The sequence below is a fragment of the Marmota flaviventris genome, chromosome 10, assembly GCF_047511675.1.
Source record: "Marmota flaviventris isolate mMarFla1 chromosome 10, mMarFla1.hap1, whole genome shotgun sequence".
Classification (NCBI taxonomy): Eukaryota; Metazoa; Chordata; class Mammalia; order Rodentia; family Sciuridae; genus Marmota; species Marmota flaviventris.
This window is the reverse complement of record NC_092507.1, coordinates 32,960,621-32,982,059: the sequence shown is the minus strand read 5'-3', so window position 1 is coordinate 32,982,059 and position 21,439 is coordinate 32,960,621. Positions and strand designations below refer to the sequence as shown.

Here is a 21,439-nt window from a genome sequence, read left to right as displayed (position 1 = left end):
ATATCCTTTCTCACTATCCCCAATACATAGTTTTCTCTATTATTAACATCTCATATTAGCGTGTATTTGTTATAATTGATGAAGTAATGTTGATACATTATAATCAACTAAGGTTCATAACTGGAGTAGTGTGTGTGTGTGTGTTAGCAGAGAAGCATTGACCTAGTAGCCCTCTCCCACCATTATAGATTCTGACATCTGATTTCATGAGCGAAAAGGCATTTACAAATATTAGTGGTGTGATTTCCTGCTTTTTGGTCTGCTTTACATCATGTTGGGAGAATTCACATTATACTTATGAAATAACATTTTCAATGGCCACAGAGTAAGTATACCATTATTGTCCATACCATATTTTAGTGACACACTATTATAAAAATGTTTTCAGTTGACTTCACTTTTTTCCTATCATAAGTCACACAATGAAAAATTTTGTGATACATTTTCTATGCTTCTGATATCTATTTCTTAAAATGTCCCCAAAGTAGAATTATTGGGTTGAAGGGCATGGACATGTTTAATATTCTTAATACATAAAACTACTCATCTTCAAAAAGATTAATCTATATTTCCACTAGAAATCTATGAATGTCCATGTTTCATTGCATTTTGGCCACCTCTGACTTTATTTAAAGACTCTAGCAATTTCAAAGTGATATTTCATTGATATTTTAATTTGCATTTTTTGATGCTTATTGTGGTGGGATTTCCCTATATGTTTATCAGCAGTTTGGATTTCTGTTGCCAGTTTTCTGAAGCATTTGTATATTTGTTACTAATTTATGAAAGCTCTTTTTGTGTTAATGATACTAACCGTGTATCTATAAGTATTTTGCAATTATAGTTCCTGTTTTGTCACCTACCTTTAATTTTGCAGTATTACTTATGCAACTTTCTGGATCCTGGGTGGGTGGGTAAGGTAAGACCTTTGAGATCACTGGGAACCTGCACCCTTGGGATGGATCCTGGCTCTCATAGGGGGCACAGGCATTCATGTTAAAATTTTCAGGGCTTCCCAGCTGATTTTTTTTTTTTTTACAAGGGATTGCATAGGAGGAATATATCAGTGAGGGACTGAGGAAGAAGAACTGAAGGGAGGAGCTGCATATTAACTTGTGAGGCACATCTCTAGAGCCTTCTAGGGGTTGCTATGTTGGGTACTGGAGTTTCTGCAGCAGCCAGTAGAGGCAGAAGCCAGGACAGGATAATGATGGGTGACCCTACAGAATGGTGAAGCCTGGAAAGAAAACAATTTGTGTTTGTAAAGATTCTATTAGGAATATGCAGAGTTTGGTTGGGGGAGGTTCCTCCAATTGAAAGGGAACAGAACCAAAACTCCCTGTTGAGTTTTTCCTGTCTTCAGATTGCCTAGATTTTGCATCCGGGGGCAGGCAGAGCTCTGCCCATTCTCTCCTCTTCTAATTTCCCTCATTTCTCTCCTCTTTTCTGTGAACAGAGTCCCTTTTCCTTGATATCACCCAAGATAGGATGCAATTTTCCAAAATGGACCTTATCAAAAAAAGGGGAGAAGGAAAAATCAAGAGGTAAAAGATTTTTTTAAAAGCGTGCGCACACGCACACACACACACACAAATTAGTTATAAACCAGTGCTTTCCCCAAGATCATTTCAATCACCCTTGTGCGCTCTAAGTGCACAATTCCTAATGGATAGATATAGGTTTGTTTCTTCCTTTGCAAGTCTGTTTCACTCTAAGATTCTCCACTTTGCAGTTTGTGGGTTTCTAGTTTTGCTTTTCCCTCTAGTCCTCTAGTCACTTCCACAGCCCAGGAAGATCATGGCTAATTACTAGTTGATGGTTCATTCCTCAGCAATAAATTCAGTTAATCAACAAATTTAATAGAACTAACTTTATTGAAAGATTACTATTTGCCAGGCCCTGTACTAAGCACTTTTCATAAATTATCTCATTTCATCATTGCAACTTCCATGTGAGGAAGAATTATAAACCTCAGAGAAATTAAATGACTGGCAAAAATTTATGAATCTAATAATCAGTAAAAAACAAGGCTCTTATTCTGGTTTGTCTGGCACTAAAATCCAAGCTCTTCACTACTGCATCCTACCATTGCAATTGTTTGTCTCAAATAATATCACCATTCATATAGCAGATGGCAAGTACCCACTTTGCTTTGGTGAAGAGCTGGCTTGACAGAGCCAGTTCTTCCTCGTCTCGTGGAAGAGTCTTGGAGAATAGGTGATTGTAAGTCTTGTTTGTTTGTTTGTTTTTAGCTCTCCAGGTCTTTAAAGCCTCACTCTGGAGCCCTGCTCCATCCCATCAACTTGAGGAAAGCCTTCTTCACATCCTTGTTCCTTAGACTGTAGATGACAGGATTGAGGAAGGCTGTGGCAATATTATAGAAAAGAGCCATTTTCTTGCCACTGTTTGATAAGGACCCAGAGCCAGGGCTCATGTACATGATGATACATGGAATGGCGAACATGGTGACCACAGTTATGTGGGAGGCACAGGTAGAGAAGGCCTTGATCCTCCCCTGGGCTGAACGGATCTTCAGGATGGTGGCAAAGATGTTGGCATAGACGATGACAACCAGGGTGAGTGGAACCACAATGACATTGAAGCCTGTGATGAAGTCCACCAAATCATTGAGGGATGTATCTGCACAGGCCAGCTTCAGAACAGCAGGAACCTCACAGAAGTAGTGGTCAATTTCATTAGGACCACAGTAGGGCAGGTACATAGCAAAGAAGGTATAGCACAGGCCACCCACCACACCATAGGCTGCACAGATACCCACCAAAAGTAGACACATCCTACGGCTCATGATGACTTTGTATCGGAGAGGGTGGCAGATGGCCACATACCTGTCCACAGACATGATGGAGAAAAGCCAGGACTCCGTAACCCCAAAGAGGAGGAAAATGTACATCTGGGCCACACATCTAGCAAAAGAGATGGTCCTCTTCTTGCTGAGAATATGCACAAGCATCTGGGGCACAGTAGTGGTGGTGTAGCACACATCCAGCAGGGAAAGGACACTGATGAAAAAGTACATGGGTGTGTGGAGACGCAAGTCCTGGTGGATGAGTGTGATAAGGAGACTGTTGCTCACAAGGATCAGCAGGTAGAAAACTAAAAAGAAGGTGAAGAGCAGAGGGTTGGTCCTGGGGTTGGGGGTGAAGCCCAGTAGAATGAATTCTGTCACGGTGGACTGGTTGAGTTCCTGCATTGTGATCTTCCTGTTTTTTAAAGAGTTTTTAGGATATGGAATTTATTGAGTTCCTGTGTCAAGAGAATGTAAGGAATTTGCACACCCATTGTTTCATTTACATTTTCTAACAGAATCAGGAAACTTTGGACTGAAATGTGGAAACACCAAAAATAATTCCCAATTATATTTTGAATGATTTTGGAATGAGATTCAGGATTTACTGAGAGTCACACTGATGCAAACGGTATTTCCAGTCAGTCCAGGGTAGCAGTGTAGATTATGTTCTTTTCTGGCCTGTGGGAATCTGTTTCTCCTTTTCCTGACTCAACCTTATGTTGACTCCATTTTCCTTTTTCTCTCGGGACTACAGAAGTTGCTAAACCCTATGTGGGTGAAGATGAGGATCAGAGTTGGGACTATTAAATTCATTATTTGGATTAAATTTTTTTTATCATTGTTCAGATGAGATTTAAGGACATTTGGCACTAAATTAAATATTAAGTACAATAAAGATTAGAGTTAAAATTTAACATTTAGTTTTCTAAACTGAATCTTGACTGAGCTTCAATGGCATTGATTATGTCAGTCATTCAATAATTTTTATCAACATTTTCACTATAACATTGTCTTAACAAATATGAAGGTTGTTTTTCTTAAATATTGGGGCAGGATATTTTATAGTTAAGAGAAGATCTTGGATAAACTGAGTTTGGCTCTATAAACAATTTTTGGAATTACCAATATAAGAATAATCCTACTGCATACATACAAAGGAGATATAATCTTAAGTTAATAATGTTTGAATTGCACAATTAATTATTTTTTGTCATGCTTTCTTAATTAGAAATACTACAAAGACTTGTTTTTCACACTGTCAGTGTGGTGCCAATAAACTGGTTTTGCTTTGTTGGAGACAGTGAACATAAGGAGATTCAAAATTTTTTTCCCTGTGGTTGAGTCTACCTTTTAATATTCATTATTGTTCTGCTTTATGACTCAAAAATATTTGCTTTGTTCCTAACATACTCAAAATTCTATGGTTTTGTGAAAGGGCAATTTTTGCTAAGAGCTGATGATATGTGGCTGGGTAGAATATCTCAAGGTGTCCGTTTTTGACTGGGACCTCTTTTAGTACCCTGGCTTCATAGATTCCTTTCAACTTTCTGTTTTCTGAACTGTCACAGAGACATTTAATATGGCATATATAGAAACTATCTTGACTTTATAAAGAATATCTGGCATAAACCAAAAGCCAACACTATGCTTCACACTAACACTATACAGTTGAGGAGGACCTACTGGCCAAATATAACCTTAGACCTGTTTTGTTTGGTTGTTTAGTTTTTAAAAGGGGTGCTTCACCACTGAGCCACATCCCTAGCTCTTTTTATTATTAATTTTAAAATTTTGCAATAGGGTCTTGCTAAATTGCTTAGAATCTCACTAAATTATGAGGCTGGCCTCAAAGTTGTGATTCTCCTGCCTCAGCCTGCTGTATCACTGGGATTATAGATATGCACAACTGTGCCAGGCTTAATTGCCAAAATTTTACTTATACATAAAAAAGTAGATCTTCTATAGGAAAAATCAGTGGAGTAGAAGGCAGCTATCAACAGGGAGGGAGAAGAGATAGGAAAAGGGAAGAAAAGCGAATGAATTTAACAAAACCACACTGTTCATACATGTATGAATGTATCACTGGGAATTCCACCTTTATGTATACGTAGAAAGTACCAATTAAAAATAAATAAACGAGTGAAAGAAAGATCAGTAGAGGAAGGGGAAATAAGGGAAGGAAAGAGTGGAAAGAACTGGAAATGAAAATGGAATGAATCAAATTTCATGAATCTCTTGATTTTTTCAAAATGAACCCAACTATTGTGTATAACTATAATGCTCCAAACAGACAAAAAAAAAAAAGAAAGAAAGAAAAAAGAAAAAACTAAACTAGATCTTCAGGATCATAAATTTGGCCATAATGGGTCCAGGTTTCTATTATTGGCAATGGTCAGGAGGCATATGACTCTCCTTTTTCATGGAGCATGAACTCCTCCACTCCCAGTGTGAAGTATTTCTTATCATTCATTAATACTTTTCATAGATTAGATTAGCTTTATACATTTACATTGCTTTTTGAGCCCTTGTACATGTGAATTTGTGGTTCCCATTCTAATGATGAACTATAATTATGGGCTGCTCTATCCATTGCTATATAATATTATTCAGAAAAATTTTTAGCCAAATAAAGAATAGTCATGAGAGAGGAAAATCAGAAATGGAGAAAGACAGTGGTCCTGGAGAAGACTGAGAAGAATAGAATAGAGTGTCCTCCAGCTCTCCACCACAGAGTGACCTAGGGAATCAGCCTGTGTAGTTTAATGTTAAATTATTGGTTGGTTAATGCAAACCTGTTTTGCATAGAAGATTACCTGGGAGGAAACAGACCAAGAGTGAAAGCCTAGGTGAGCTCTATGCATATGGAGAAGGTGGATTGGGAAACAGACTGGAAACCCAAGTTGTAATGACTCATCCCAGAGCCAGACTAGGCAGTTACAGAGAAGATGGTCATTACGCGAAAAAACAGATCCTGTCTTCCTGAGGCTGTTGGACCCCTGAGGCAGGAAAACTAAGGAGAAACCAGGCTCAAGCTTGGGCTGTTGTGGAATTGGACAGTGCAGTGGGGCAGAAAGAGCCCTGGATTTGGAGTCAGGATGACCAAGGCCCCAGGAGCAGCTTTGCCATTCTTGCTGTGTATCCCATGCAAGTTATGTCACCTCTCTGAGCCTTAGTAGCCTCATCTGTAAAGGGAATGCCACAAAGTGTTGGGAGGTTGGGGGGACAATAAAGAGTCTTGGGTCCATGCCAATGAATAAAGTAGATGCTGGATAAATACTGAAAACATTTTGCAATAGGGACCTGCTGGTGTCTGCACAAGAGGTGGGAACACAAAATGCAGAGATACTTCTTTGCCTTCTAAACCATCATGAGAACCCAGCAAATGTGCCAGCTGAAAGGGGAGGAAGCAGACTGGCCCTGGGATGGCCTGCTCTGGGCTCTAGCTGCTCCGTCCATCTCTGTGCCCAAGGATCTATCTGCAGGCTCGCTCACAAGAGGTCTCCACCCCAGCTGCGGGACTTACTGTAGAGGAGCCCAAGACCAGACTGAGACTGCCTGCTACTACCAGTTCACTGCCTTCTTCCCCCAGCCTGCCACCCACCTAGGGCAGGAAGCAACTTGATCATTATTAACAATAAAGGAGGCCAGCCTTCTGAATGTGCATGAAAGGTCTTTACATTTGTCCCAACCAATTGTCAGGGTCACCGCACCCATTAAGTCCTGGTAAAAGTCGAGCCTTGGTTCTTTCTAATCTCTAGTTTGCTGTGTGACTTTGGTTAAGTCACCTAATGTCCATGGCCTTTGTGATCTCATCTGTGAAATGAGGTGGTGGATAGTCTGCAGTGGTGCCTCTCGAATGCACGATAGACACTTTCTATCTATGCCTAGCTTTGGGGCCAGGAGATGGTGTTGTAGAGATAGAACCCACAGTCCCACCTCTCCATGGGCGCCTCATACGGACTGTCCTCGGCCTGAGGACACGTGAAGCTGAGCCTGGCAGGAAGTGTGTGTGGTGAGGGGATGCTGTCCTCTAGAACTGGCCACTCCTGAGAACAGAACTGAAAATGTGTGTTGGAGCGAGTGGACCTGTAGCTTTGAGAGACTTAAGTCTTACAATTTCACAGTTATGCATTTTCAAACTTTTTAAAGCCCTGGAACTTTTTTTGGTCAAAGGCCAAGTTCTACAGAAGCTTGGAAAGCATTCCATACACCTCTACTGGAAACACAGGATCCCTGGTGGCTCTTCTTACTAATTAAATGTCCCTTGAACCTCAATTTGATGACTGCTAGTATAAATTCTCTCACCAAAGCCCAGAGAGGGGAAGACACTGGGCTGAGTCTGCACAGCAAGGGGGTGCCTAATTAGGGGGGTACCAATTGTGTTGTTCCCCAGCCCAGACCCCTACAGCACCAAATGCTGCTCTCAGAGGTGAGCCTGGACATGGGACTCAGAAACAAGGAATCTGATGCTACAAACCACATCAGCTCTGAGATATGGGGATCCTTAATAAATAAGAGCTATGATGATGAGAGGATACCCCATTCTTACCTCCAGCATGTGCCTGCAGGCTGAGGGCAGGGGAAGCACAGAAGATGCAGGTGGCAAGTCCCTGATCCCCAGGACTCCTTGGTTTTGATGAATTGGTGTCTTCATCCAGAGCAGACCATGGGAACTGGGTTTTCTTCTCACTTTCCTTGGTTGGCCTGCTGAATGCCTTGGGGCCAACTGCTTGGCCTCTCTGAGCCTTAAGTTCTGACTCCGCCACAGCTGGGTTTAATGATGATCTGTTGTCAATGAGAAGATAGAAGTGGATTGTGTGGTTGCAAGGTCCTGGCAGAGGGCAAGTCTCTAGCTCCCTGGGTGGCTGGGAATTGGGGTCAGGGGACTATCCTTGGTTACTTGCCAAAATATAATGAAAATCAGAGAAAAGCTGATTTTTTTTTTTTACTGTGGACCTTTTTATTTATCTCCTCCTGTCAGATCTCCTCTCCTGCAGCATCCACAAGGAGATGAAAGACTCAGAACAGCTGGTTTGAATTTCTCCCTTTGTCATTTACTGGCCACGACGACTCTGAGCAGTGATTGTTCCTTATCTTTAGAAAGAGGAGGTTGAGTGAAATAATATCTATTTCTAAAGATGCGTGTTTTCTCTCCCCTTCCCTTTTCGCCGGCCCCTTCCCCTATCTCACACACACACACACACACACACACACACACACACACACCTGCCTCCCTCATGTCAGCACAGAGCTTCAGAGATAAGAACATCCAGAGAACAGATGAAATTTCAAAGCAGAGAGAACGATCGAGAGGGAGGTGAGAAGGAAGACAGGGACACAGACCAGATGCGCAGGAGGCAGAGAAAGGCACCGAAGGCAGGAAGGGCCCAGATGGAAGAGAGAGAAGGGGACGCACAAGGGACAGGAAGAGGAGAGTGGAGGCTCAGGAGGAGGAGGACGGTGGGACTGTATTTGTTTCTGCATTGGTGTTAGAAGAGGGACAGAGACATAGAGACCTGATGGATGACTGTCAGAGGGACCAAAAAGGGTAAGGGAACAAGGGGACAGAGAGGAGAGAGGACAGGGAAGAATGTCTGAGATGCTGAGCAAGCAGGCTGTGAGGTCAGCTGGCTGCAAGGCAGAGACCAAGGGGAGGGGGGACAGAAGGGAAGAAGCAGGAGAGGAGGGAGCAGAGGAAGGAGGAAGAGCCCAACAGCAGGGGGGTGGGGTGACTGTGGACCAGGGAGGAAGTGGACAGACTGGTGGAGGCCAAGAGATGCAGGTGGTGGAGGAAGATGGGCAGAGAACCAGGCTCCTGTGGGAGACCCTCACGGAGCAAGGCCTGGTGAATCAGAGACATGAGGGGAGGGGGAGGCATCAGGGATGGTTGGGGCTGGGGGGCAGCTGGGCCACCAGCAAATCCAAGGTCAGAGAGAGTCCAAGAGCGCAAAACAGAGAAGTCAAAGAGACAAAGAAAGGCAGAAAGAGTGAGCTCAAGGTGCAGGCGAGAACTTCAGAGCTGGAAGAGGAAGAGAGGGGACAAAAATTTTGGAGACAGAAATGCACAGAGACAGCAAAGAGAATGAGGCAGAGAGATAGATAGAGATGGACAGGAAGAAGCAGCCAGAGAGATAACAATAGGCCCAGAGGAAGAGAGGAGTAGATAAGACTCAGAGAGCAGGAGGCAGACAGGCAGCCACATATGCACTCAGATCAACATGGGAAGGGACAGAGATAGAGAGACAGACGGCTGGCCGACAGGAACTGCACATCAGCCCAGACTCTTACCTGGAGCTCCTGGCCAGCAAGACCAGAGCTAGGGCAGCTGACAGCTCCCCTGCAGGACTGGAGACACTGCCGTCCTGAGCTTATAATCCTGCAGGGAAGGGGTGTTGGCAGGGCCCTCTCCGACTCAGGAGCCCACTCCTGAGAAGACCTGGCTCCAGGGCTCCAGCCAGGACAGTTCCTGCAGCCACCACTGGCTCAGGGAGGAAGCACTGGGCTCCTGTGGGGCTTTGCTGCCCAAGGATGTCCAGCCATACCCTCTTCTGGAGCCCACGCTGCATATGGGAGGAGAGAGGAGGCTGGAGCAGGGTTCAGATGCTGAGGGTTATCAGCTGGGCTCACACAGGGCCCCAGGGCATGTCTTTTCTCAGTGACTCCTTCCCTAAGGGGAAAAAAATGAGGTCTCTGGGAGGTCTGGGGTGATGAAGGCCATGAAATTGTCCTTTCTCCTTGCCAGGTGATGTCCCCGGGGTGATTTCATCCACGAGGTACTAGAGGCAAAGTGTCTAGGCCCTTGAACTTTCTTGTCTACAGACATATTAGAGACTTGAAGTAAAATTATCACCTCAAAATAGGGGTCATGCAAAATAAATATTAGTCAATGTTTAAATGACTATTAAGTATAACCCCATCAGTTAGTCAACTCTATATGTTATTGAACTCTCACGAAGGGTGTGATATATATTAATTCACATAGAAAGTGATAAATTAATTGTATTTAATGTGGAACATGGTTAAATTTTAATATGTATCTCATAAAGTATGGTGCCCACGCAAGTCTTAAGCTATCCAGTGGGCTCTGGGGTCTCAGCCCCTTGGGGGGGTGTTCTGGAATCTCAGGCCACCTGGTGACAAACCTTTCTCTTCCATGTAGAGAAAATAGGAAGAGAGAAGGGGCCAAGATTGTGGTACAGAAGGTTCAAGACAGACAGCAGAAAAAACGTACATCTTACAATTCCCAGAGTGAGGCAGCTGGGAGGATCTCAGGGCCTCCACTTTTGATGTCTTTGGCCAAAGGGGAAGGAGAAGCCCAGGTCTGCCTGGAGAGAAAAAGAAACTTCAGGTTCCATTTTTTTCTGAGCGTGAGAAATTCACTGGTTCCCCCAGACAGAAGTGATATTGGAACATCGTTCAGTATGTCACTCGAGGAGCCAGGGTGATGCTTGAGAAGGTGTCTGGGGCCATATACAGGCTCTGAGGAGCTGCTGGTTTGAGCTCAGCCAAGGAGTGTTGGCTGTGGGACAGGAGGAATCCTCAGGCTGGTTTGCCTTCTCCTGGGTGGAGGGGAGGTGGGAAGCCAGGGATGGGAGCTGTGACCTCACTGCTCTTGTTTTCCCTCTCCTACTCACTTGGTCACCTCTGTGGCCACAATGATGGCTGGACACTTTTCTCAGAGGTGGGTTCCTTCTTCTATTCCCTCTCTTTTGATCCAGCATTGGAACCCCCTACAGTACTGATCAGGCTGTGGAGGCCTGTCCTCCAAGGGAGAGGATCTCAGGATTTGGTGGTGTCCACATGCTTCTTCAGAGACCCTCAGGGAGGCCTTCGCCTGCCACATGGGAATTCCCACTCCAGGGGTCTCCTAACACCTCAGGAGGGCTGTTTCTTTCCCAGCATTTTCCTGATCCATCCCAGAATCCTCTCCCTGGCTGCTCAATCCCAAGCTCAGGGACTATAGGTCTATGCTCCATTTCCCTTCTCAAGAAACAGGGCCTAAATTCAGCAACTAGGCTCTTTAGACCATGAGTGTCCGCATGGCTGCTACATCTGTCTTTCTGGTCTGCCGCCTGACTTTGCTCCTGTCCTTCTCAGGAACCTTTAATGTTTCCCATCTGTGGAATTCCATCTTAGCTCTTATCTGGCAACCAGAGCCCTTTCTGAGTGGACTCCTGTCCAGCTGTGCAGACGCCAACTCCTCAGCTGTTGTTTAACTCACACGTGCACTCTGCACAGCCAGGACCCCCCTGCTGCTCCCTCAGCCTAGGCTGCCCTAGGGTACTTCCTGGACCCCCCACCCCATGCCTCCTAGCCCAGCTCCAGTGCTCCCTCAGCTGTTGAACCTTCCTTTGCAAACTTAAGTAGACTTCCTTAAGGTCATCTGCTCTCAGCCCTGCACAGTTCCTTTCTGACATTTCATATAATGAGAACTCTGCTTTCATGAGAGCCCTCCAGGATTGCTTATCATGTTTCTCTGTGTGCTATGGTTTCACTGACCAGCTGTCTACAGATTCTCATAGATGCCAGTGGTGTGTCAGACATTACTGGCCACTGGAGACCAAAGATGAATAAGACCTGGTCTGTCCATGATGGTTTGAGTTCTGGTTAGGGAGATGGAGTTGGATACATGTGTACTAAAGGTCTGGGGAAGGACATACACAAGTGTCTTTAGTGTCAAAGAGAATGGTCCCATTGATTCTTTTTCTCTGAGCAATATGGAAAGAGTTCATAGAAGAAGCAGTATTTAAATTGAGTCTTGAAAGACGAATAGGAATTCGATAGATGAAGAGGACAGAGAAGGTACAGGGAACATAGTATGTGAAAAAAACAGAGGAAGGAAATAAAATGGCCATGAAGTCCTCCTTCAGACCACATAAGAACAGTGATGGTGTTATTACCTCAGTGTTGCACAGGGCTTGACATAGAGTGGGCATTGGTCAATAAGGATGGAGTGAATCAATGAAGAAATGGTGCATCTGAAGGACAGAAAGAAATATGATGTGAACAGAGCAAGAGATACATATTGATGGGGCATGGTGTCCTAGGGAAGACAGAACCCAAAGAGACCAGGTTTGGAATTTCAGGGTTGGCCAGCTCAGGGACTCCCAGCTAGATCTCTAGTCCCTGGAGCTGAGCAGGTCCTCCATGGGGCACTGGCTGTTGGCTTGGGTCCATAGCTCATTCCTGACCTTGCAACTTACTCCCCAAGGGCTGCACCCTTCTAAGTCCTGTAAAGGTGGCAAGAATAATTTCCTAGCTGAAGACACAGATAAATGGTTTGACAAAGGATTGTTTTTTTTTTTTTCCCCCGATCAATTAATTTAGTCCTGTAGGAAAACAGCTGCCCAAACTCCTTTCTGGACAAAGGCAGAGTGTGGGAAAAAACGAAATTAGGGAACACTTTGTATAAGTAACAAAAGATCTTATTCTTCATTTGAAAGAATAAAGTTACCCAAATCAGTACTTTTATGGAAAACCAAGGAGAAATATATTGTTCCTGTCCATAAGACAAAGTGGAAACAACAGCAATTCAATATCTAGAGTGTGTCCTTGAAATGTGTTTTCTCAATAAACACTCACAATCCTAAACAGGAGTTGCTATCCTTGTTTTATAGAGGAGAAAACTGAAAATTGATGAGCCACAAACTTTGCTAGCTGTTCTGACAAATATCAAACTCTCAGAGAGGAGAAAGAGGGATCAAAGGATGTCAGAACAGGTTGTTGTGAAGCACATAGTACAGAGGAATGAACACAAGCTTTGGAGTCATACACATTTAAATCTTTTTTTGTAAGTCCACTGCAGACTGCAGGACAAGTCATTTTTAGCTCTCCATACCTGCCTCATTTATAAAATTAAGGTAATTTAACCTATCAGTGTTGTTGTGAGAATGAGATAATGAATATTAGAGGAAAATGAATGTACTTCCTTTAAGAAATCTCATCAAATATTGTGGTTTCACCCAGCTATAGTAGTCCCCTCTAATCCACAGGAGATATGTTACAAGGCCACCAGTGGATGCCTGACATGGCCAGATAGTACTGAACCCTATACATACCAACAGGTGGGTAGCATATTCAGTATGGATATACTGGACAAAGGATGATTCACATCTGGATGGGGCAGAACAGGACAGCAGCATATTTCATCTTGAGATGGTGCTTTGACTGCAGCCTTGGGATAGACCTTGAGCCAGAGGATTGAACTCAGTTGTGCCAGGGATCCTGACTCATAGGACTGTGAGATAATAAATGTTTGTTGTTTTAAACCATCACACTGCATAGAGAAACTTCAGAATATTATCATGAAAGACCAAAGTAGCCAAAGCAAAGGGAAAAAATAATTTAAAGAACAGATGACAGCCAAAGTTCTTTTCAACAGCATCAATGGAAATATGCTGAAAGAAAAATACTGACAAGGAATTTTGTACTCAGTGAAATATCATTAAAGAATGAAGTTGGAATAAAGACATTTATAAAGTAATCAAAATTATGAAAATTTGTCACCAGCAGTATTGCAGGGCAACCAACACCCTCCCAGGATAGATTTCTGCTCAGAAGGTGTGAGCTGCCTGAGAAATATAAAATCTGAAATAATTAGCAAAAAATAAGAGGCAGAGCCAGAAATTAGATAAAGAGGAAGTGGAGCATCTGATAGGTCTTCCAGTCCTGATAGGAGCTGGAATTGAACAACTAAAAATTGGCTTCTGTTCTTTATTTAAGGGGAGTTCATCAAAGGCAAGGATAAGGTTTCAGCAGGAGGAGTCTTGCTTCTCAGTGTGGCAAGAGTCTTGCAGTTAATAGATTGATTGGCATCTTGGCAAGCCACACCCATCTCCAAGAAGCTGTGTGGTCCAGTTGGTCAACAATGAAAATAAGCAGAGGGAAGTATTACACTAAAGGAAAAGCTAATCAAAAGAGAAACCAAGTCAAGTTAAATACCAAAAACAAACAAAAATGGCTGGGAATGCAAATCATGTCTCAATAATAACCCTCAATGTTAATGGCCTAAACTCACCAATCAAAAGACATAGGCTGGCAGATTGGATTTTTTAAAAAAGACCCAACAATATGCTGCCACAAGGAGACTCATCTCATAGGAAAAGAACTATACAGACTGAAGGTGAAAGGTTGGGAAAAATCATATCACTCACATGGACTGCAAAAGAAAGCAAGAGTTTCCATCCTCATCTCTAATAAAGTAGACTTCAAGCCAAAGTTAATCAAAAGGGATAAAGAAGGACATTTCATACTGCTTAAGGGAACCATTCATCAACAAGAATATACAATAAATTATATATTATAATAAATTTATATACCCCAAACAATGGAGCATCTATGTTCACCAAACAAACTCTTCTCAAGTTCAAGAATCAAATAGATCACAACACAAAAATTCTGGGTGACTTTAACACACCTCTTTCACCACTGGATAGATCATCCAAATAAAAGCTGAACAAAGAAACTATAGAACTAAATAAATTAGACTTAACTGACATATATAGAATAGTTCATCCTTCAATGAGAGAATACACTTTCTTCTCAGCAGCACACGGATCCTTCTCTAAAATAGACCATATATTATGCCACAAAGCAACTCTTAGCAAATATAAAAAAGTAGAGATACTACTCTGCATTCTGTCAGATCATAATGGAATGAAATTAGAAATCAATGATAAAATAAAAAACAAAAGCTATTCCAATACCTGGAGACTAAATAATATGCTACTGAATGAACAATGGGTTGCAAAAGACAGCAAGGAGGAGATTTAAAAAATTGAGGTTAATGAGAACACAAATACAACATATTGAAATCTCTGGGACACTATGAAGGCAGTGCTAAGAGGAAAGTTCATTGCATGGAGTTTATTCCTTAAAAGAAGAAAAGGTCAACAAATAAATGACTTAATATTACATCTCAAAGCCCTAGGGGAAAAAAAGAATAAAACAACCCCCAAAGCAGTAGAAGACAGGAAATAATTAAAATCAGAGCTGAAATCAATGAATTCGAAACAAAAGAAACAATTTTTAAAAATTGACAAAACAAAAAGTTGGCTCTTTGAAAAAATAAGTAAAATTGGCAAACCCTTAGCCATGCTAACGAAGAGAAGGAGAGAGAAAACTCAAATTACTAACATAGGGGATGAAAAAGGAAATATCACAACAAACACTACAGAAGTACAGAAGATAATTAGAAATTATTTTGAAAACTTCTACTCCAATAAAATAGAAAATATTGAAGGCATTGACAAATTTCTGGAGTCATATGATTTGCCCAAATTGAATCAGGATGATATACACAACTTAAACAGATCAATTTCAAGCGATGAAATAGAAGATGCCATCAGAAGTCTACCAGCCAAGAAAAGCCCAGGACCGGATGGATACACAGCTGAGTTCTACAAGACTTTTAAAGAAGAACTAATACCAATACTCTTCAACTTATTTCAGGAAATAGGAAAAGAGGAAGAACTTCCAAACTCATTCTATGAGGCCAATATCACCCTGATTCCAAAACCAGGCAAAGACACATCAAAAAAAGAAAACTTCAGACCAATATTTCTAATGAGCATAGATGCAAAAATTCTCAATAAAATTCTGAAAAATTAAATACAAAAACATATCAAAAAGATAGTGCACCATGATCAAGTGGGGCCCAGGGATACAAGGTTGGTTCAACATATGGAAATCAATAAATGTAATTCATCACATCAATAGACTTAAAGGTAAGAAGCATATGATCATCTCAGTAGATGCAGAAAAAACATTCAACAAAATACAGGATCACTTCATGCTCAAAACACTAGGAAAAACTAGGGATGATTGGAACATATCTCAACATTGTAAAAGCTATCTATGCTAAGCCCCAGGCCAATATCATTCTAAATGGAGAAAATTTGAAAATATTTCCTCTAAAAACTGGAACAAGTCAGGGAGGCCCTCTTTCACCACTTCTATTTAACATAATTCTTGAAACACTGGCCAGAGCAATTAGACAGATGAAAGAAATTAAAGGATACAGATAGGAAAAGAAGAACTCAAATTAGCACTATTTGCCGACAATATGATTCTATACCAGAAGACCCAAAAAGTCCCCCAGAAAACTTTTTGAACTAGTAAATGAATTCAGCAAAGTAGCAGGATACAAAATCAAAACCCACAAATCAAATGCATTTCTGTATATCAGTGACAAATCCTCTGAAAGGGAAATGAGGAAAACTACCCCATTTAAAATAGCCCAAAAAGATATATTCTTGGGAATCAATGTAACAAAAGAGGTGAAAGACCTCTACAACAAAAACTACAGAATGCTAAAGAAAGAAATTAAAGAAGATCTTAGAAGATGGAAAGATCTACCTTTTTCCTGGATAGGTAGAATTAATATTGTCAAAATGACCATACTACCAAAACCATTATACAGATTTAATACAATTCCAACCAAAATCCCAATGACATTCCTCATAGAAATAGAAAAAGCAGTCATGAAATTCATCTGGAAAAATAAGAGACCCCAAAATAGCTAAAGCAATCCTTAGCAGGAAGAGTGAAGCAGGTGGCATCATGATACCAGACCTTAAACTATACTACAAAGATATAGTAACAAAAACGGCATGATATTGGCACCAAAATAGACTGGTAGACCAATGGTACAGAATAGAGAACACAGAGACTAATCCACATAATTACAATTATCTTGTATTAGACAAAGGTGCCAAAAACATACATTGGAGAAAAGATAGCCTCCTCAACAGATGGCACGGGAAAAACTAGAAATCCATATGAAACAAAATGAAATTAAACACCTATCTCTCATCATGCTCAAAACTCAACTCAAAGTAGATCAAGGACCTAGGAATTAAACCAGAGACCCTGCACCTAACAGAAGAAAAAGTAAGCCCAAATCTCTATCATATCGGATTAGGCTCCTACTTCCTTAACAAGACTCCTATAGTGCAAGAATTAAAATCAAGATTTAATAAATGGGATGGATTCAAACTAAAAAGCTTTTTCTCAGCAAAAGAAACAATCTGTGAGGTGAATAGAGAGCCTATAGCTTGGGAGCAAATTTTTACCACTTGCACAGATAGAGCACTAATCTCTAGGGTATATAAAGAACTCAAAAAGCTAAACACACACACACACACACACAACACACACACAACAAATAACCCAATCAATAAATGGGCCAAGGACCTGAACAGACACTTCTCAGAAGAGGATATACAATCAATCAACAAATATATGAAAAAATATTCAACATCTCTAGCAATTAGAGAAATGCAAATAAAAACTACTCTAAGATTTCATTCCACTCCAGTCAGAATGGCAGCTGAATACATACAACAATAAATGACTACAAACAACAATAAATGTTGGCAAGGATGTGGGGAAAAAGGCACACTCACACATTGCTGGTGGGACTGCAAATTGGTACGGCCAATATGGAAAGCAGTATGCAGTTTCCTTGGAAAACAGGGAATGGAACCACCATTGGACCCAGCTATCCCACTCCTTGGCTTATACACAAAGGACTTAAAAAAAGCATACTACAGGGACACAGCCACATCAATGTTTATAGTGGCACAATTCACAATAGCTAAACTATGGAACCAACCTAGATGCCCTTCAGTAGGTGAATGGATTAAAAATGCGGCATATATACACAATAGAATATTATTCAGCAATAAAAGAGAATAAAATCATGGCATTTGCAGATAAATGGATGGTGTTGGAGAAGATAATGCTAAGTGAAGTTAGCCAATCCCAAAAAATCAAATGCTGAATGTTTTCTTTGATATAAGGAGGCTGATTCATAGTGGGGTTGGGAGGGGGAGCATGGAAAAATTAGACAAACTGTAGATAGGGCAAAGGGGAAGGAGGGTGAGGGAGGGGCAAGGGGGTAAAAAAAAGATGGTGGAATGAGATAAAGATCACTACCCTAAGTACATGTATGAAAAGGACAAATGGTATAAATATACTTTGTATACAAGCAGATGAAAATTGTGCTCTACATGTGTAATATGAATTATAATGCATTCTACTGTCATATATAACAAATTAGAATAAAAATTTTAAAAAAGAATACAAATAATAATAAATGCTGGTGAGGTTGTGCAGAGAAAGGTACACTCTTACATTGTTGGTGGAATTGCAAATTAGTACAACTACTTTGGAAAGCAGTATGGAGATATCTCAAAAAACTGGGAATGGAACACCTTATGAGCCAGCTATCCCACTTTCTTGGTAATTATACAAAACAACTGAAATCAGCATACTTTAACAATACAGCCACTGTAATATTTATAAAAGCACAATTCAACAATAGCCAAGTTATGGAATCAATGCAAGTGCCTGACAATAGATGACTGGATTAAGAAAAATGTGGTGTATATATACACAATAGAGTTTTACTCAGCCATAAAAGAAGAATGAAACAATGGCATTTGCTGGTAAATAGATGGAAATGGAGAAAGAACATCATGCTAAGTGAAATAAGCCAGACTCAGAAAATCAAGGGTCAAATGTTTTCTTTCATATGTGGAAGCTAGAGCAAAACCAGGGAAAGAAGTCAGTGGGGGAGAGGATTGGATATTGTAAAGACATAGGGAAGATCAGAAGTAGAATGAGAGGGAGGGAGGAGGATAAGAAAGGGAAAGAAATATGGACTGAAATATGAACTGAATTGTTGAGAGCCACAGCCGAAGGGGCCCCAGCAAACTTCCAGCTGCCAGCAAACTTCCAGCTGCCGGCTGATGATTGGCTCACAGCGGCCCCAGCAACATCTAGCTGATTGGCTCCTCTGCGGTGATGCTCATTGGGCTGTTTCCCTGCCCTTTCAGACCACGGAGCTGCTCATTGGGGGACTTTTTTGGCTCCGCCCACGTGACCCAGCCAATCGGCCTCAAGAGCAGGAGGATTGTGGGAGGTGGAGAGAAGCTTGTGTGGGAGAGAGAGGCTTGTGAAAAGCTGGTGGTGGCAGTTGAGGCTCTGAGGGTTTTTCCTGAGAGGCTGTTTTGTTTGGCATGTGTGGTTCTAAAAATAAAGTTAGTTTCTTTTGACAAGTGGCTCCTGATTGTGCCCAGCCAGACTGCGGCATTTGGTGGCTCGCACGGGGAGCGACTGAGGGTAAGTGAAACTGCTCGCCCCTGAGGGCAGGGCGAGAGGATGGGTAGCCATTTTAAGATTCCTCTTTTATTTTGCTTCACTTTTGTTTTAAGTTGCCTGTCCCTGGAGATGAGTGAGACGGAAGAAAAACCGCTCACATCTGAGGAAAAACTATTTATGTCTGAGGAACAGATAGGGAGAAAGGACGGATGCACATGTCAGGAGGATAGAAAGGCCATAATGACTTTTTGTTGTTCCCTTTTTATTTCATTCTGTCTCGGTTTTGTTTGGCGTCATCTTGTTGGGTTGTATTATAGTAGAAATACAGGATCAGAAATTAGTAAAAAACAAACTGAAAGAGTGTTAAGTAAATTGTTAGAGGAAGGAGGCATCTCAGTAAAATCAAGAACAGTCAGGGCATATGTTGATACAATACAAAAATGTAGCCCATGGCTTTTTAAGGAGGAGTTGTTAAATATATCACAATGGAACCATCATGGTGAAGATTTAAAAAGAATAGAAAAGAAAAGCCCAGGGACTCTGCCAGTTGGCACATTGCCATTGTGGACGTTCATATCTTGTTTGCTTAGTCCAAAGCCTTCAGTTCAGACAATAGTAGAGGAAGGAGAAGACATAATGATTCAAGTAAAAGAGAAGGTCTCTCAAGTTAGTCAGACAGAGGAAAAGATTCAAGTAAAAGAGAAGGCCTCTCAAGCTAGTCAGACAGAGAAAGAAAGTGTAAAACAGAAAAAGCCATCAGGGGGAAAGTTACAACAGGAGACTGCTACTAACACCTTTCTATCACCAGAGGGTGTAAGTGTCCAACCAACAGCACCACCTCTACAGGAGACTGCTACTAACACCTTTCTATCACCAGAGGACGTAAGTGTCCAACTAACAAGGCCACCTCCATATGCTGGGAGGTCCCCAACCCCCGCAGTTGATAGTTGGGATCCTGAGACAAGATCTCAAATATTAACATGCCCTGTATTTGAGGCAGGAGGGCAGCGATTTTACCAAGTTTTAAATTTCAAAACAGTGAAGCAGCTAAAAGAGGCTGTAACAACCTATGGTCCTCAAGCACCCTTCACTGTAAGCATGGTCGAATCCATTAACAACTTGAACATGACGCCAGCAGATTGGGCTAATATGTGTAAAGCTGTGCTAAATGGAGGACAATACCTGTTATGGAAGGTTGCCAATGAGGAATTTTGCAAGGAGACGGCTAGGCAAAATGCAGCAGCTGGTTATCCTCAGAGAAATCTAGATATGTTGTTAGGAAAGGGACCTTATGAGGATCAGCAGCAACAAATTGCATATGATCCTGGTGTATATGCACAAATTGCTGTAGATGAAATTAAGGCATGGAAGACTTTACAAGGACATGGAGGTTTACAAGGTCAATTATCTAAGGTAATACAAGGAGCTAATGAACCTTATGCTGAATTTGTAGATAGGCTTATTCAAACAGCTACCAGAGTTTTTGGGAATACAGAACAAGCAATGCCATTACTAAAACACCTGGCTTATGAGCAAGCGAATCGTTGGTGCAGAGATATCATTAGACCATGGAAACATGAAGATTTAAACACATATATTAAATTATGTAGAGACATTAATGAACAAGGGCAAATTGTGGCAGCTGCAGTAAAACAGGCTTTAGATGCCAGGCCAAGAACATGCTACAATTGTGAACAAACAGGACATTTTAAAAGGAATTGCCCCATTGGAGGAGGGTTTAACAAAACTAGGTATCAAAGGAGTAGAATACCAGGTATTTTCCCACGATGCCGTAGAGGGAGACATTGGGCTAATGAATGCCGTTCTCAAACCACCATAGAGGGTACTCCATTATCAAAAAATGAACAAGGACCAGGTGTTTATCCACGATATCGTGGAGAAAGGCATCGGGCTCCATTGCCAAAAAATGGACAGGGGGGCCCAATGTTCCGGGGCCCAAAACCACAAATATACGGAGCACTGGAGGAACCCAGCAACCCCATCAGGGTAGTGCCCAGGACACATTGTCCATCAGATCCCTCATCAGACAAACCAGAGGGAGCGCAGGGTTGGACATCTGCGCCTCCGCCAGAGCAGTACTAACTCCAGAGATGGGAGTTCAAATCATTCCCACAGGGGTGAAAGGACCTCTTCCCAAAGGAACAGTAGGCTTATTATTGGGACGCAGCTCTTCTACTCTAAAAGGACTTATGATAAGTCCTGGGGTAATTGATCCCGATTATGAAGGTGAAATAAAAATTATAGCCAATTCTCCAAAGGGTATATCAGTAATTTCACCAGGAGATAGAATAGCACAGTTACTAATAATACCCAGCCTACATGATAAATTTTCCAGTCGTACTGTAGAAAGAGGTTCCAAGGGATTAGGCTCCACAGGTGTAGATTGGGCTATGCTTTCTTTAAATTTAGATTCTCGCCCCATGCTAAAACTAAATATTCAAGGACATGAATTTAATAGGCTACTGGATACAGGTGCAGACCTTAGCATCATCTCTCGTCAAGAAT

General features: G+C 41.7%; 1 protein-coding gene across 1 annotated transcript; it reads right to left on the bottom strand.

The window, feature by feature from the left end:
- Positions 1–2,272: 2,272 nt before the first annotated feature.
- LOC114093999 (olfactory receptor 2G3-like) lies at positions 2,273–3,211 on the bottom strand. Its single transcript, XM_027936922.1, has one exon. The coding sequence runs from the start codon at positions 3,209–3,211 to the stop codon at positions 2,273–2,275; it is 939 nt and encodes a 312-aa protein (XP_027792723.1).
- Between the last annotated feature and the right edge of the window lie 18,228 nt (positions 3,212–21,439).